This window comes from Pseudophryne corroboree, chromosome 2 (assembly GCF_028390025.1).
Source record: "Pseudophryne corroboree isolate aPseCor3 chromosome 2, aPseCor3.hap2, whole genome shotgun sequence".
Lineage (NCBI taxonomy): Eukaryota > Metazoa > Chordata > Amphibia > Anura > Myobatrachidae > Pseudophryne > Pseudophryne corroboree.
In genome coordinates, this window is record NC_086445.1 from 828,900,591 (window position 1) to 828,915,419 (window position 14,829).

A 14,829-nucleotide genomic window follows, 5' to 3' on the forward strand; every position below is an offset into this window, starting at 1 on the left:
GGCTCCGGTGACCATCCAGGCTGTACCTGTGATCGTCCCTCTGGAGCTGATGTCCAGTAGCCAAGAAGCCAATCCATCCTGCACGCAGGTGAGTTCACTTCTTCTCCCCTCTGTCCCTCGTTGCAGTGATCCTGTTGCCAGCAGGACTCACTGTAAAATAAAAAACCTAAGCTAAACTTTCTCTAAGCAGCTCTTTAGGAGAGCCACCTAGAATTGCACCCTTCTCGGCCGGGCACAAAAATCTAACTGGAGTCTGGAGGAGGGTCATGGGGGGAGGAGCCAGTGCACACCACCTGATCGGAAAGCTTTACTTTTGTGCCCTGTCTCCTGCGGAGCCGCTATTCCCCATGGTCCTTTCAGGAACCCCAGCATCCACTAGGACGATAGAGAAAATGTGTTCAGTACAGGGAGAACATACAAACTCCACAAAGCTAGGTTAAAGTGTGAGTGCTGCGAGGCAGCAATGCCAACCATCACACCCTCTGTGCAGGACTATACAAACTAATCTGTTTTTTAATGATAGAAGGAAGCAAGAATAACCATTAATACTAGACGGAGCTATTACATCTATATAGATAAGTCTATGAGATAAGTGTGTTGGTCCTGTGACCCCCTGTATTGTAGCTTGGAGCACTGCTAGGAGAGCCGTAACAGCTCTCTGTTACATACATATTGCTAAAAATTATATATCTTCAAAATAATTATTACAGTTGTAAAGGTGCTTATTTATATCTGGCAGGATGACTAGACATCAGAACGTCTTCCTTGAGCTTGGCTCCGCTCACAACCGCATGGCGCCTAAATTCAAATTTGCCTTCATGCAAAGGCGCACAGCACCGCTTCAATATAGGGTCAGGTAGCATGCGTCTCCCTGTGCGCTGGAAAGACTGGATCAGCCGCCCCTGAACCGGAGCATAAAGCAGGAGCAAATCATACCCTGGACCCGTGAGGGAGGCGGGAGGGACGGCTGGTGATGTGAAGCAGCTTCCCTACCAACGGTCCATGGTGGAGACAAGTGGCCGCAACTTGAATTCCGCTGAGGAGTGCAGCCAAAACGCTGCCCCAACGCTCAAGCAACATGTCTCTGCAGGAGGATCACCACCCTCCACTATTGCAGCAGTGTCACAGCGTACTCTGCAGGAGCGCCCTGGCGTCTTCCTTGCAAGCCGTCCTTGCAGCAGTAGTGGCGCGCAGCTGACTGATATGAGGGGAAACCGATGCGGAGGAGAAAAAGAACACATAGTAGTGTTGTTTCTCCCCTGCTTGCAAGTGCTGATGTATAAGTTCTGACAATGATGTGGATGCCTGCTGACCAGCAGCGGCAGCACTAGGATTTCAGACAACACTGTTAAGAGTACACTAAAGCATCTGTGCAGGTATTAGATTTTCTAGACATATAAATGAAACTTTAGCTTCAAGTTGATCCGAGGACCCCACTAGCGGGGCCCCGGGCTATACATACCCAACTTCGATTCTTCATCCATGCTGCCGATGGTGGCTAGCTGCTTGGGGATCCATGTCAGCAGGGAACTGCTGGATGCGAGACACCCAGGGACTGATGTCCCTGCAGTTGGAAATCGGGCTCCAAACCCAACAGGGTGGGATCGATCTCCCCCAGCAGCTCCCAGGTAGCAGTCTGGCAGTATTTTTTTAAATATTATAACTTTGGAGCTCCAGAAAAAGTGACCGGCTCTCCAGGGCACATTTCAAAAACTAGTCTGGGGAGGGGTATAGAGGGGGAGGAGTCCGTCACACACATTAAAAATTTTAAGTACCAGCTCATCTGATCACCCCCATCTATACCCCACAGTACTGAACTCCAGCGTCCCCTATGGATGATAGAGAAAATATGAAAACGCTTACGCTGGCCTTCCAGTGCCAGAAACCATTGCATTGGTGATCCGAAGCTGCGTCCTCAAACGCAGCACTCATCTTACAAATGCTAAAAAGCAGGCACTTCACGCCTTCTTTAGCATATGAATTTTGATGACACGGAAATGCACAGCCGCTTCCTTGCAGCTGGGCAATTCCTTCCAAACATAAATTAGGCCCACAGTCCCTAACAACAACATGCCTGTCAACTCAATCTGTTGAGTGCAGTGTTCTAACTACGAGTTAAACGTTCTAACATAAGGAAACTCTGCGACATCAGGCTGTAAGGACTGGAGTTGAGACAATTACATTTCAATTCAACCACCCGAGCAAGAACTGGCCTAAATCCTAAAAAAAATAAAAAAAAAACCCACAGACGCTAATAAAAAAAAAAAAATATATATATATATATATACAGTTTTTGGGGACTGTACATTGGCTCTGTGTAAGAGACTTATTGCATAATTATATCAAAAGCTTTCTGTCAAGGGCAACTTGGATTAATGTTTTGCAGATCATTAAATTAATCATCAAACGATCAGCAGATGATCTGCAGATTGGTGAAACAGTAAATCCAATATAAACGCCCAGTCAAAACACAGATTTACCATGTAAACAATCCATAAATAAAGTGAGTGCACTCATTGTCTTCTGATAGCATGTCATATTAAAACAACACTTACAAATGTCACATCTTATGTCAACATTTCAATGAGTAAACAGTCTTCAGGACAATAATACCCCTTTTACACTCGCAGAAAAATCCCGGGATATTGCACGTGAACGCGCATCATCCCGGGATTCTTCTCAGTGTAAATGGGTACAGGGACAATTTCCCGGGACGAGCATCCCGGGATTTCATCCCAGGTCAAAAGCAGGGTTGGTCCCGGGACCGTCCCGGGAAGCTGGGTAGTGTGAAAGGGTCCGTCCCGGGATTCACTATCCCGGGACTGTTAAAAGGACTCGGATTGGAGCTTTCTTGGGCTCAGAAAAGCTGATGTCATCTTTTCTGAGCCCAAGGCCATTTCTAATGACATACTAATGCATTTGCAGGGATATCCCGGGATCAGTGTAAATGGGGCTGTCCCGGGTCGATCCCAGGTCTTAGTGCAGTGTGAAAGGGGTCAGTCCCGGGAAGGCATCCTGGGACGCATCCCGGGAAGCAACCCGGGAGTGACCCGGGAGTGCGAGTGTAAAAGTGGTATAACTGTACATACAGACAAAACCTACAGCTGTCTGTGTGTACAGAGCTTCTGAAGACTGTTTACATACACAGAAACAGTGACTTAAGATGTGTTTTAACATATGACAGGTTATCTGAAGACCCCGAGTACCGTTCTTATATTTATGGAATACATATGTATATATCGAATTTAAGACCTAATTCTGCGCTAGTGATTAGCTTCACCTTGGGAGGTACCTTCTGTTAGATAAGGTACAAAAAGAAAAAGATTGACATAGGGGTTTCCAAGTGAGCTATTACAACATTAAATATTTCTCTAAACTGCTTTGACCACAATCATATAAATAAAATCCAATTTTTTATCCATATATACGATGGATTCCAATTCATATAAATACTGTATCAGCAACACGTACTATATGTGTTGCTGATACAGTATTTAAATGAATTGGGATCCATCGTGTATATATATATATATATATATATATATATATATAAATAAAAAAATAAGATTTTACTTACCGGTAAATCTATTTCTCGTAGTCCGTAGAGGATGCTGGGGACTCCGTAAGGACCATGGGGAATAGACGGGCTCCGCAGGAGACATGGGCACTTTAAGAAAGCTTTGGATTCTGGGTGTGCACTGGCTCCTCCCTCTATGTCCCTCCTCCAGACCTCAGTTAGAGAAACTGTGCCCAGAGGAGATGAACAGTACGAGGAAAGGATTTTTGTAAATCTAAGGGCAAGATTCATACCAGCCACACCAATCACACCGTATAACTTGTGATAAACTACCCAGTTAACAGTATGAACAAGAACATAGCCTCGGTTCAAACCCGATCAACTATAACATAACCCTTATGTAAGCAATAACTATATACAAGTCTTGCAGAAGAAGTCCGCACTTGGGACGGGCGCCCAGCATCCTCTACGGCAGGGCTGGCCAAAACGGTACTTGAGATCTACCAACAGTTCATGTTTCCAGGCCTCCTGGAGATCTGTAGAATTGTCAGTTAGGAATGAATGCAGCACATCTTACTTAGTAATGACTACTCCTGTGCACCAGCTAGGTGCTCTGGAAAATGTGTACTGTTGAAAGATCTCGAGGACTGGTTTGGCCAGCCCTGCTCTACGGACTACGAGAAATAGATTTACCGGTAAGTAAAATCTTATTTTCTCTAACGTCATAGAGGATGCTGGGGACTCCGTAAGGTCCATGGGGATTATACCAAAGCTCCCAAACGGGCGGGAGAGTGCGGATGACTCTGCAGCACCGATTGAGCAAACACAAGGTCCTCCTCAGCCAGGGTATCAAACTTATAGAACTTTGCAAAGGTGTTTGACCCCGACCAAGTAGCAGCTCGGCACAGTTGTAGTGCCGAGACCCCTCGGGCAGCCTCCCAAGAAGAGCCCACCTTCCTAGTGGAATGGGCCTTAACCGATTTAGGTAATGGCAATCCTGCCGAAGAATGCGCCTGCTGAATCGTGTTACAGATCCAGCGAGCAATAGTCTGCTTTGAAACAGGAGCGCCAACCTTGTTGGCCGCATACAGAACAAACAGAGCTTCGGTCATCCTGATCCTAGCCGTTCTGGTCACATAAATCTTCAAAGCCCTGACCACATCCAGGGACTCGGTATCCTCCAAGTCCCGTGTAGCCACAGGCACGACAATGGGTTGGTTCATATGAAAAGACGAGACCACCTTGGGCAGAAATTGAGGATGACTCCTCAACTCTGCCCTATCCATGTGAAAAATCAGGTATGGGCTTTTATATGAAAGTCGCCAATTCCGAAACCCGCCTTGCAGAAGCTAAGGCCAACAACATGACCACTTTCCAAGTGAGGTATTTCAACTCTACTGTTTTGAGTGGTTCAAACCAAGGTGACTTGAGGAAACTTAATACCACGTTAAGGTCCCAAGGCGCCACCGGAGGTTCAGGGATTTCAGATTTAAAATGGGTCTGACCGAACCGTCCGGTTTCGGTACCACAAACAGGGATGAATAATAACTCTCTCCTTGCTGGAGATGAGGAACTTTGACTATCACCTGTTGAATGTACAATTTGTGAATTGCAGCCAACACCAGCTCCCTCTCCGACGGGGAAGCAGGCAGAGCCGATTTGAAAAACCGGCAAGGAGGCATGTCTTCGAATTCCAGTCTGTATCCCTGGGAAACAATCTCTATTGCCCAGGGATCCACCTGTGAGAGAACCCAGACGTGGCTGAACTGACGAAGACATGGCCCCACTTGATCTGACCCCCCCCCCCCCCCGCCCCCCCGGAAAGCCCCAGCGTCATGCTGTGGACTTTGCGTAAGTAGGGGAGGACTTCTGCTCTTGGGAACTAGCCGAGTGCAGCTTTTTTCCCTTGCCTTTACCTCTGGCAACAAAGGACGATCCACGTACCTTCTTGCTTTTATTGGAACGAAAGGACTGCATTTGATAAATCAGTACCTTCTTAGCATGCTGCGGGGGAACATAAGGAAAAAAATAGATTTACCGGCCGTAGCAGTAGAGACAAGGTCCGAGAGGCCTTCTCCAAACAACTCCTCCCCCTTGTAAGGCAATGACTCCATATGCCGCTTTGAGTCGGCGTCTCCCGTCCACTGTCGGGTCCACAAGAGTCGCCTAGCAGAAATAGACATACCGTTTATTCTGGAGCTTAGTAAACAAATGTCTCTCTGAGCATCCCTCATATACAAGGCAGCATCTCTGATATGCTCAATGGTCATTAGAATGGTATCCCTATCTAAGGTGTCAATCTCCGTAGATAAGGAGTCTGCCCATGCCACGACAGCACTACCAACCCAGGCCGACGCCATGACCGGTCTAACGATAGTTCCTGAATGTGTGTAAATGTGCTTCATGTTAATTTCCTGCTTGCGATCAGCAGGATCCTTGAGGGAAGCAGTATCCGGAGAAGGCAGTGCCACCTTCTTGGATAAGCGTGTCAGTGCCTTGTCTACTTTAGGCAAAGATTCCCATCGTATCCTATCCTTCTGTGGAAAAGGATACGCCATAAGAATCCTTTTGGGAACATGTAGTCTCCTATCCGGAGACTCCCAAGCCTTTTCGCACAATTCGCTTAGCTCAAATGAGGACGGAAACGTGACCTCAGGCTTTTTCCCTTTATACATGTGAACCCTCGTGTCAGTGATATGCAAAACCTCTTTTATGGCAATAATCATGTATCGAATACCCTTTGCCACCTTCGGCTGTAATTTTGCATCCTCATAGTCGACACTAGAGTCAGTATCTGTGTCGGTATCTGTGTCAGCGACCTGGGATATGGGGCGCTTTTGAGACCCTGAAAGTCCTGGCGCCACAGGGACAGGAACGGTCTGGCTACCTGACTGATCCCTAGCCTCAGCCTTGTCTAACTTTTTATGCAGGAGATTCACATTTGCATTTAAGACAATTCAGCCTATCCACCCAGTCCGGTGTCGGCGTTGCCGACGGCGACCTGACATTCAAACACTCCCCCCTCCACATTAAGCGAGCCTTCCTCGTCAAACATGTCGACACACACGTACCGACACACTTCATACACACAGGGAAACTCTTTTCTGAAGACAGTATCCCCTTTAAGGCCCTTTGGAGAGAGAGTATGCCAGCACACACCCCAGCGCAATGACCCTGGAGACCAACACAAAATGTTTTTCCCCAGCAGCGCTGTATAATATCTTATCCGTCAATTATGTGCCCCCCCCCCCTCTCTTTTAAACACCCCTTCACCGTGTGTAAGCAGGGGAGAGTCCGGGGAGCTTCCTCTCAGCAGTCTGTGGAGAGAAAAATGGCGCTGGTGAGTGCTGAGGGAGAAGCCCCGCCCCCTCGGCGGCGGGCTTCGGTCCCGCTCAAATTTGTGTAAAAATGGCGGGGGCTCTTTTATATACATGTACAGTGCCCAGCTGTACATGTATATATCTTTTTGCCATGTTTTGAGGTGTTATTATTGCTGCCCAGGTCGCTCCCCCTGCGCCCTGCACCCATACAGTGACCGGAGTGTGTGAGGTGTGTGGAGCAATGACGCACAGCTGCGGTGCTGTGCGTTACCTCAGTGAAGCCGCTGAAGGCTTCTGCCGCCTGAGACGTCTTCTTGCTTCTGTTCTTCTGGCTCTGTGAGGAGAACGGCGGCGTGGCTCCGGGGGTGGACGCCCAGGACGAACCTGTGTTCACCCCCTCTGGAGCTAATGGTGTCCAGTAGCCGAGGAAGCAGATCCTATCATTTAAGTAGGTCTGCTCCTCTCTCCCCAGTCCCTCGATGTTGGGAGCCTGTTGCCAGCAGTGCTCCCTGTAAAAATAGAAAAATCCAAACAAAAATGCTTTCTAATGCATCTTCCTCTGGGCACAGTGTAAAACTGAGGTCTGGAGGAGGGACATAGAGGGAGGAGCCAGTGCACACCCAGAATCCAAAGCTTTCTTAAAGTGCCCTATCTCCTGCGGAGCCCATCTATTCCCCATGGTCCTTACGGAGTCCCCAGCATCCTCTAGGACGTTAGAGAAATTGAATTTTATTTATATGATTGTGGTCAAAGGAGTTTGGAGAAAAAATATTTAATGTTGTAATAGCTCCCTTGGAAACCCATATGTCAATATAAATATATATATATATATATATATATACACACACACATTTACGGAGATCAGTTTATTTTTTAATACACATTTTTAAATACAATAATCAAAGGTTAAGAATTGTTACTAACCGAGTATCGAACCTCTAGATATTCTGAGCTGGCTGGGACATCTGGAATCTCAAAAGCATAATTCTTTTCAGCTTTCTGGAAAAAGAGATTCAATTATGTGGCTAACTACGCATACAGAAAGTAATACAAATAAAAATCAGTGATACAAAGTAATAGTAGATTAGTATTATATTGACACAATAGTAAGACACAGAAGGGAGCTATGACAGAACATGAATTTATACATTGGCAGTAAAAGAATAGTATTCTAATGTAAATCTGTATGACTAAAGTAAAAATGTGCACTTTGCATAACTAAATTTGGGATTGTCAACTTTGTTTTTGTTACATTTCTCCTGCAGATATTAAATAGTAGTAGCTTATGTGTGGTTCAAGACAACTGTAACTGCTGATAAGACATTAAACCCTATAGGGCAACAACACCTGTTTGGAAACTAAAGGTGCATACACACGGTGCGATGTGTGCTTACGTTTTTGACTATATAGTAAAAATCGTAAGAAAAGATAGCACATATCGCACCGTATGTATACAGCTTGCAATACCGATGCGCGTTCCCGCAGGGTTGGTATCGCAAGAAAAATACACTGTTCAGGCAAGGCAATTTTGACTATATTGTGTGCAATCTAGTTTCTAGTATGGTCAAAATTGTATATAGTCAGAATTGTACATAGCCATAGCTGATGAGTGCTCCCGAATCATCGCTGGCGGCCGCCATCCATCTACTGGTATCATCGCTGTGCATACACGATGGGTAAAAACGCCCAGTGTGTGTGCACCTTAAGTGTTTGGTAATGGAGTGTTTCACACTTGTAGTGAAGGTATCAGGAGATTATCTTGTGATGCGTAACTAATGTCTTTGCAAGTACTGATGACCAGATCATGTTAAATCTTCACAAGTGCGGTTAGCAAACCTTTACTAGGCTTTCATTACTAGAATAGAAAACATACCACAAAAACTAACTTAAAATCATGCAATAGTTACAATAAAAATTGTAAATCTTTAGCAATTCTGTTTTTCAGGTAACTAAAAAAAGTGTGTTTAATTTGATTTGAATTTCTTGTTCTATACTGGCCTCTGCACGGTGTTAAAATGGATGTGTGGCAGAGGTGGGGGAGATTTTATACTGCAGTTAAATCATTTTCTTTGAATTCACTGAGGAACACTAGACCCTGGGTTACAAAGCCTTTTAGAACTCTGGCACTATTAATATTTGTGCTCCACTCTTCAGGAACAGTCATTTTTCTAATAAAGACTCGCATGATAAAATAAAAAAATAAGAAACCAAAGAGAAATGATATCACCTCTGGAAAACATTTAACTTTGGTTAACTTTTAAGGGGAGAACTAAAAATAGGATTTTATATACCTACTGATAAATCCGTTTCTCATAGTCCGTAGAGGATGCTGGGGTTTTATTTAGTACCATGGAGTATAGACGGGTCCACTAGGAGCCACTAGCACTTTAAGAGTTTAAGAATATGGGCTGGCCCCTCCCTCTATGCCCCTTCTAGCAGACTCAGTCTAGAAACTGTGCCTGAGGAGACAGACAGAAAGAAGGAAATACACAGATAGTGGTAAAATTCACACCAGCTCACACATAACAAAAGGAAAGCCAAGCTAACCAACTTAAAACGATTCAGCAACGACTGAACCAACAATACTTAACCAAGTAACAATGCAGGAATACGAAGCGCTGGGCGGGCGTCCAGCATCCTCTACGGACTACGAGAAAATAAGAATTTTGGTTACCTACCGGTAAATCCTTTTCTCATAGTCGATAGAGGATGCTGGGGTCCACATTAGTACCATGGGGTATAGACGGGTCCACCAGGAGCCATTGGCCCTTAAAGAGTTTGAGAGTGTGGGCTGGCTCCTCCCTCTATGCCCCTCTTACCAGACTCAGTCTAGAAACTGTGCCCGAGGAGACGGACATCTTCGAGAGAAGGATTTAACACAGATAGTGGCGAGATTCATACCAGCTCACACATACAAGGCACATCAAGCTAAATAGCTTGAAACACTCAGCAACTGCTGAGAACATTACTTACCAAGTAAACAACATAGTACTTAACTAAAAATAAAAATGAACTGAACCAGATTGCAAGAAAACAAAGCACAGGGCGGGCGCCCAGCATACTCTACGGACTACGAGAAAAGGATTTACCAGTAGGTAACCACAATCCTATTTTCTCTTACGTCCAGGGAAGCTGGGGTCCATATTAGTACCATGGGTATGTACCAAAGCTCCCAGAACGGGAAGGAGAGCTCGGAGGCTCCTGCAGAACTGATTGGCCTCTGATGATCTGAAGTTCAGTAAAAGTATCAAACTTGTAGAACTTTGCAAACGTGTTCGACCCAGGCCAAGTTACAGCTCGGCAAAGTTGTAACACCGAGACACCCCGGGCAGCAGCCCAGGAAGACCCCACCTTACGTGCAGAGTGGGCCTTGACAGACGTAGGACACGACAAGCCTGCCATAGAATACGCATGCTGGCTAGTGAACCTGATATTGTCTGCTTAGAAGTAGGACATCCAATTTTCTTGGGATCATATAGGACAAACAGAGAGTCCGATTTCCTGTGACGAGCAGCCCTCTTCACATAAATTTTCAGAACCCTTACAACATCCAAGGATTTTTATGAAATTGAGTCGTCAGTATCCACTGGCACCACAATAGGTTGGTTGATATGAAATGCCGACACAACCTTCGGAAGAAATTGCTGATGTGTCCGGACCTCAGCTCTATCTTCGTGGAAGATCAAGTATGGGCTTTTACACAATAAAGCCCCCAACTCCGCCACACGTCTAGCAGAAGCAAAGGCCAACAAAGTAAAAGCTTTCCACGTAAGAAATTTGACTTCAACCCCCTGTAGAGGCTCAAACCAGTCCGATTGGAGGAACTGCAACACCACATTAAGGTCCCAAGGCGCCGTAGGCGGTACAAAGGGAGGTTGGATGTGCAGAAATCCCTTCAAAAAAGTCTGAACCTCAGGAAGGGCAGCCAATTGTTTTTGGAAGAAAACGGATAGGGCCGAAATCTGGACCTTCACAGATCCCAACTTTAGGACCATATCCACACCAGCTTGTAAGAAGAGGAGAAACCATCCCATTTGAAACTCCACCGCAGGAAATATCTTAGACTCACATCAAGGTACATATTTTTTCCAAATTCGAAGGTAATGCTTAGACATGACTCCTTTCCTAGCCTGTATCAGGGTAGGAATAACCTTGTTCAGAATGCCCTTCCGAGCTAGTATCAGGAGTTCAACCTCCATGCCGTCAAACGTAGCCGCGGTAAGTCTTGATAGGCGAACGGCCCGTGCTGCAGCAGATCCTCCCGAAGAGGAAGAGGCCTCGGCACTTCTTGCAGTAGATCCAGAAGATCTGCGTACCAAGCCCTTCTTGGCCAGTCTGGAGCAATGAGGATCGCTTGAACCTTTGTTCTCCTTATGAGCTTTAGAACTCTTGGGATGAGTGGAAGTGGAGGGAGGAAACACGTACACCGACTGGAACACCCACGGAGTCTCTAGGGCATCCACCGCCACTGCATGCGGGTCCCTCGACCTGCAATAACGCCGAAGCTTCTTGTTGAGACGAGAGGCCATCATGTCGATCTGGGCTATGCCCCAAATATCTGTTACCTCCTTGAACACCTCCGGATGGAGAGACCATTCCCCTGGATGGAGATCGTGTCTGCTGTGGAAGTCCGGTTCCAAGTTGCCTACTCCCGGGATGAAGATTGCTGACAGCGCCAACGCTTGTTTTTCTGCCCAGAGGATGATTTTTGTTACCTCTGCCATCGCAGCTCTGCTCTTCGTTCCGCCCTGTCATCTATGTAAGCCACTGTTGTCAAATTGTCCGACTGCTCTTGAATGGCCCAATTTCTCAGAAGATGGGCCGCTTGGAGCAGCCCGTTGTAGACGTCTCTCAGTTCCAGAATGTTTATCGTCAGTCCGGCTTCCAGACTTGTCCACCAAATTGCATGTGCCCCCCCACCCGCCCGCCCGTTTTGCTCCCTTGTTACTGGGAAGGAGCTTGGAGGTCCGGGCCAGCGTCTCTGCAGCGGCTGTGGAGAGAGAAAATGGCGCTGGTGAGCTGTGCGGCTAAGCCAAGTCCCTTCCCGGCGCGCTGTAGTCCCGCTCAAATTTGAGCCTGGCCATGGGGGCGCCCGTCGCTGCCGGGAGAGAGAAGCCTGGCCATGGGGGGCGCCCGTTGCTGCCGGGAGAGAGAAGCCTGGCCATGGGGGGCGCCCGTTGCTGCCGGGAGAGGGGAGCCTGGCCGGGGGGACGCCTGTCTATCAATAGGAGGTAACTGCCTATTATGTGCCCTGCTGACGCGCTCCCCCGTCTCATCTACTCAATCCGACTTTTTTTTATAGTCTAATTGAGATGGTCAGAAATTGGTCCAAAACCTGTCGGATTTGGCCGCGTTTCCAATAAAAACACGTGGATCCGCGGCTATTCAGCCGATCCAGGTGTTATCTGACCAGTTGGGAATTCCCGACTTGTCGGGGGAAAAAAAAAACCCTATTGAATAGGTCGGAAACCCTACCGACCTAAATCAGTCGGAAACTGCGGTCTTTCTGACAAGACGGCAGTTTCGACAGCAATTGAATAAACCCCCAAGTCTGCCATACAACAACTAAATGTGTACGAGTATAAATCTGTAATTTTGGGATAGGAAAAACGGAAGTCTCACACAAGTGCTATAGGGGCATCCAAGTTATGAAGAGTTTCCCATTTATCAATCTCAACTTTTGGTAATCCAAAACGCAACCTGGAACTTCTAATCATGTTAAGTTCAGGGATAGGACAGCTCATTCCTTGTGTCATGCCTGCCACACCACTGACACCAAATCATCCTTTGCATGCTGTCTTACAGAGTACTTGCCAAAACAAAAGGAGATCTCAATGTTGGAAAAGAGGGGAGTCAGGAAAGCACTCAAAATCGGGCCCTTCAGTACTGGACCAAGACAGAACTCTGGCATTTCCATACTGTTCCTGGGTTTATTAGAATCCTCTATAAAGAAAAGTAAATTATTGCAAGATATAAAACAGACATTGTCAGTGATACCAGTTAAACTATGTCAAAGTCGAAAAAATTACACCTACACTCAAAACGTGCAAACACCAGAGTGGCCTCTGTGCAGGTGCGCAATCGCCGTGTGTGCGCATACCCGCACGCTGCGTACATTGGCTGATGAAGCCCTGCGTATTAGCACGTGGTATGAGTAAATACGGTATCATACGCATTCGCATAGAAAAGCCACAAAGTCCTATCCAATATTTTATCTATATAGTGCATAATTTACACCTAGTTTATACACACTTCAACGGCAAGTTACTGTGCGCACACAAAATAGCAAATCGCTCTTATACACATGCAAAGGTCATACTTCCAGGAACTCAAATACAGTGTCTTGAATGTATCAGACTTTCTTGTTTACGCAGTCATTGTGACCATGGGAAATGGACCTTGGGCTGAGAGAATGTGTAAATACCGTTGTTTGCCCCAATTGTTTTAGAGTTGTATATCAAGTCAACAGATATTGGACTGTCACTGTTGCACTGGAAGTCAGAACAAACAAGAGAACAATATATCCTACACAAACACAAGCCAAACCCTTACTTGCTAAATAAACTTCCAAAACCACATACAAGCTGACATTTACATACCAGACATTTGATGTATGATATATCAAATGTATAACATTTATATTCTCATACACATAGTTTAAACACATCTAACCCCTGATCGTCAATTATCTGATATTAATGTCTACATTAAACTGATGCGTGATCCTACAGATGAATTCATTAGTGATTTAAGCTATGTATTGCAGGGTGCGGACAGGGATGGTCTGATTGACTCTGATACAGTCGTAGCTTTAATGAATAAAACACCAGCCACACCTGTTTTTTATTTGATCCCAAAACTTCACAAGAGTGCGACCCATCCACCCGGTCGCCCGATCATTGCTGCCCGCAACTCGTTATTCTACCAAGTTTCTAGATATCTAGATTATTATCTACAACCTGTCATTCAAAATCAGAGCACATATTTAAAAGATACTTTTTCATTTCTGGAGAAATTGAATAGTGCTAATGTACCAACTGGGGAATGTTGGTTATGTACAGCTGACATTGTCAGTCTGTACACCAACATACCACATGATAGGGGTGTTCCTGCGGTCAGAAAATTGATCGAGGATAATCCGCAATTATATCATGGACCAGACGTTAATGTTTTCATTGATCTTCTTAACTTGGTTCTCACACGCAATTATTTCTTATTTAATAAGTGTTATTACCTGCAAGTGCTTGGCTGCGCGATGGGGTCCCCTGTGGCCCCCGCGTATGCGAACGCATTCATGTTTGATCTTGAGAAACAACTCTTTTTTGCTAAAGAGGAATATAAGAGGTATATTCCGTTTTTTCTTAGGTACATAGACGACGTGTTTTTATTATGGACTGGTACCCGGGAGTCCTTTGTTCTAATGATGACAGAGATTAATATGAGAGACCCCAATATTAAATTCACATTCAACATTCAGAAAGACAATATCCATTTCCTTGACGTCAGTATTAATAGATCTGCTACTGGCTTTAACACCTCTATATTTAGAAAACCAACAGATTGTAACAATTATTTATTAGCTTCCAGTTTTCACCCAGAACCCCTAAAAAGGGGACTTCCTTATTCCCAATTGCTCAGAGTGCATCGCATCTGTAGCAATGAACAAGATAAATTGAATCAAATGGATTTGATGATCCAGAGATTCTTACAACGGGGCTATCCGAATAAATTGTTACAACAAGCTAAAATGAAGGTATTAGCTACCCCTAAGTGTAAGTCAACTAGCAAGAGTAAGGGTGACCAAGAAGCATTGGTATATGTAAGCAAATTTACTACTGCAAGTAAAAAGCTGACTTCTAAGGCAAAAAGGATTTGGCCGATATTGCAAGCTGACCCCGATTTAAAATCTCTATCCAGTACCAAGCTGTTACCTTGTTATCGGAGAGGTAGAAATCTGCGTGACATGCTGGTGCACTCGGATATTTCAGATTT

At 45.5% G+C, this 14,829-nt stretch overlaps 1 protein-coding gene across 5 annotated transcripts in view; it reads right to left on the bottom strand.

Annotated features, from left to right (window-relative positions):
- Positions 1–14,829, bottom strand: part of POLA1 (DNA polymerase alpha 1, catalytic subunit) — a 1,252,649-nt gene that overhangs the window by 988,639 nt on the left and 249,181 nt on the right. For all 5 annotated transcript variants that reach the window (XR_010241483.1, XM_063955699.1, XM_063955698.1 and 2 more), the window contains exon 13: positions 7,762–7,836. Coding sequence is in view for 4 of the 5 variants with exons in the window: in XM_063955699.1 (XP_063811769.1) it covers positions 7,762–7,836 (75 nt within the window). In the remaining variant the exon portion in view is untranslated. The remainder of the gene's footprint in view (positions 1–7,761; positions 7,837–14,829) is intronic.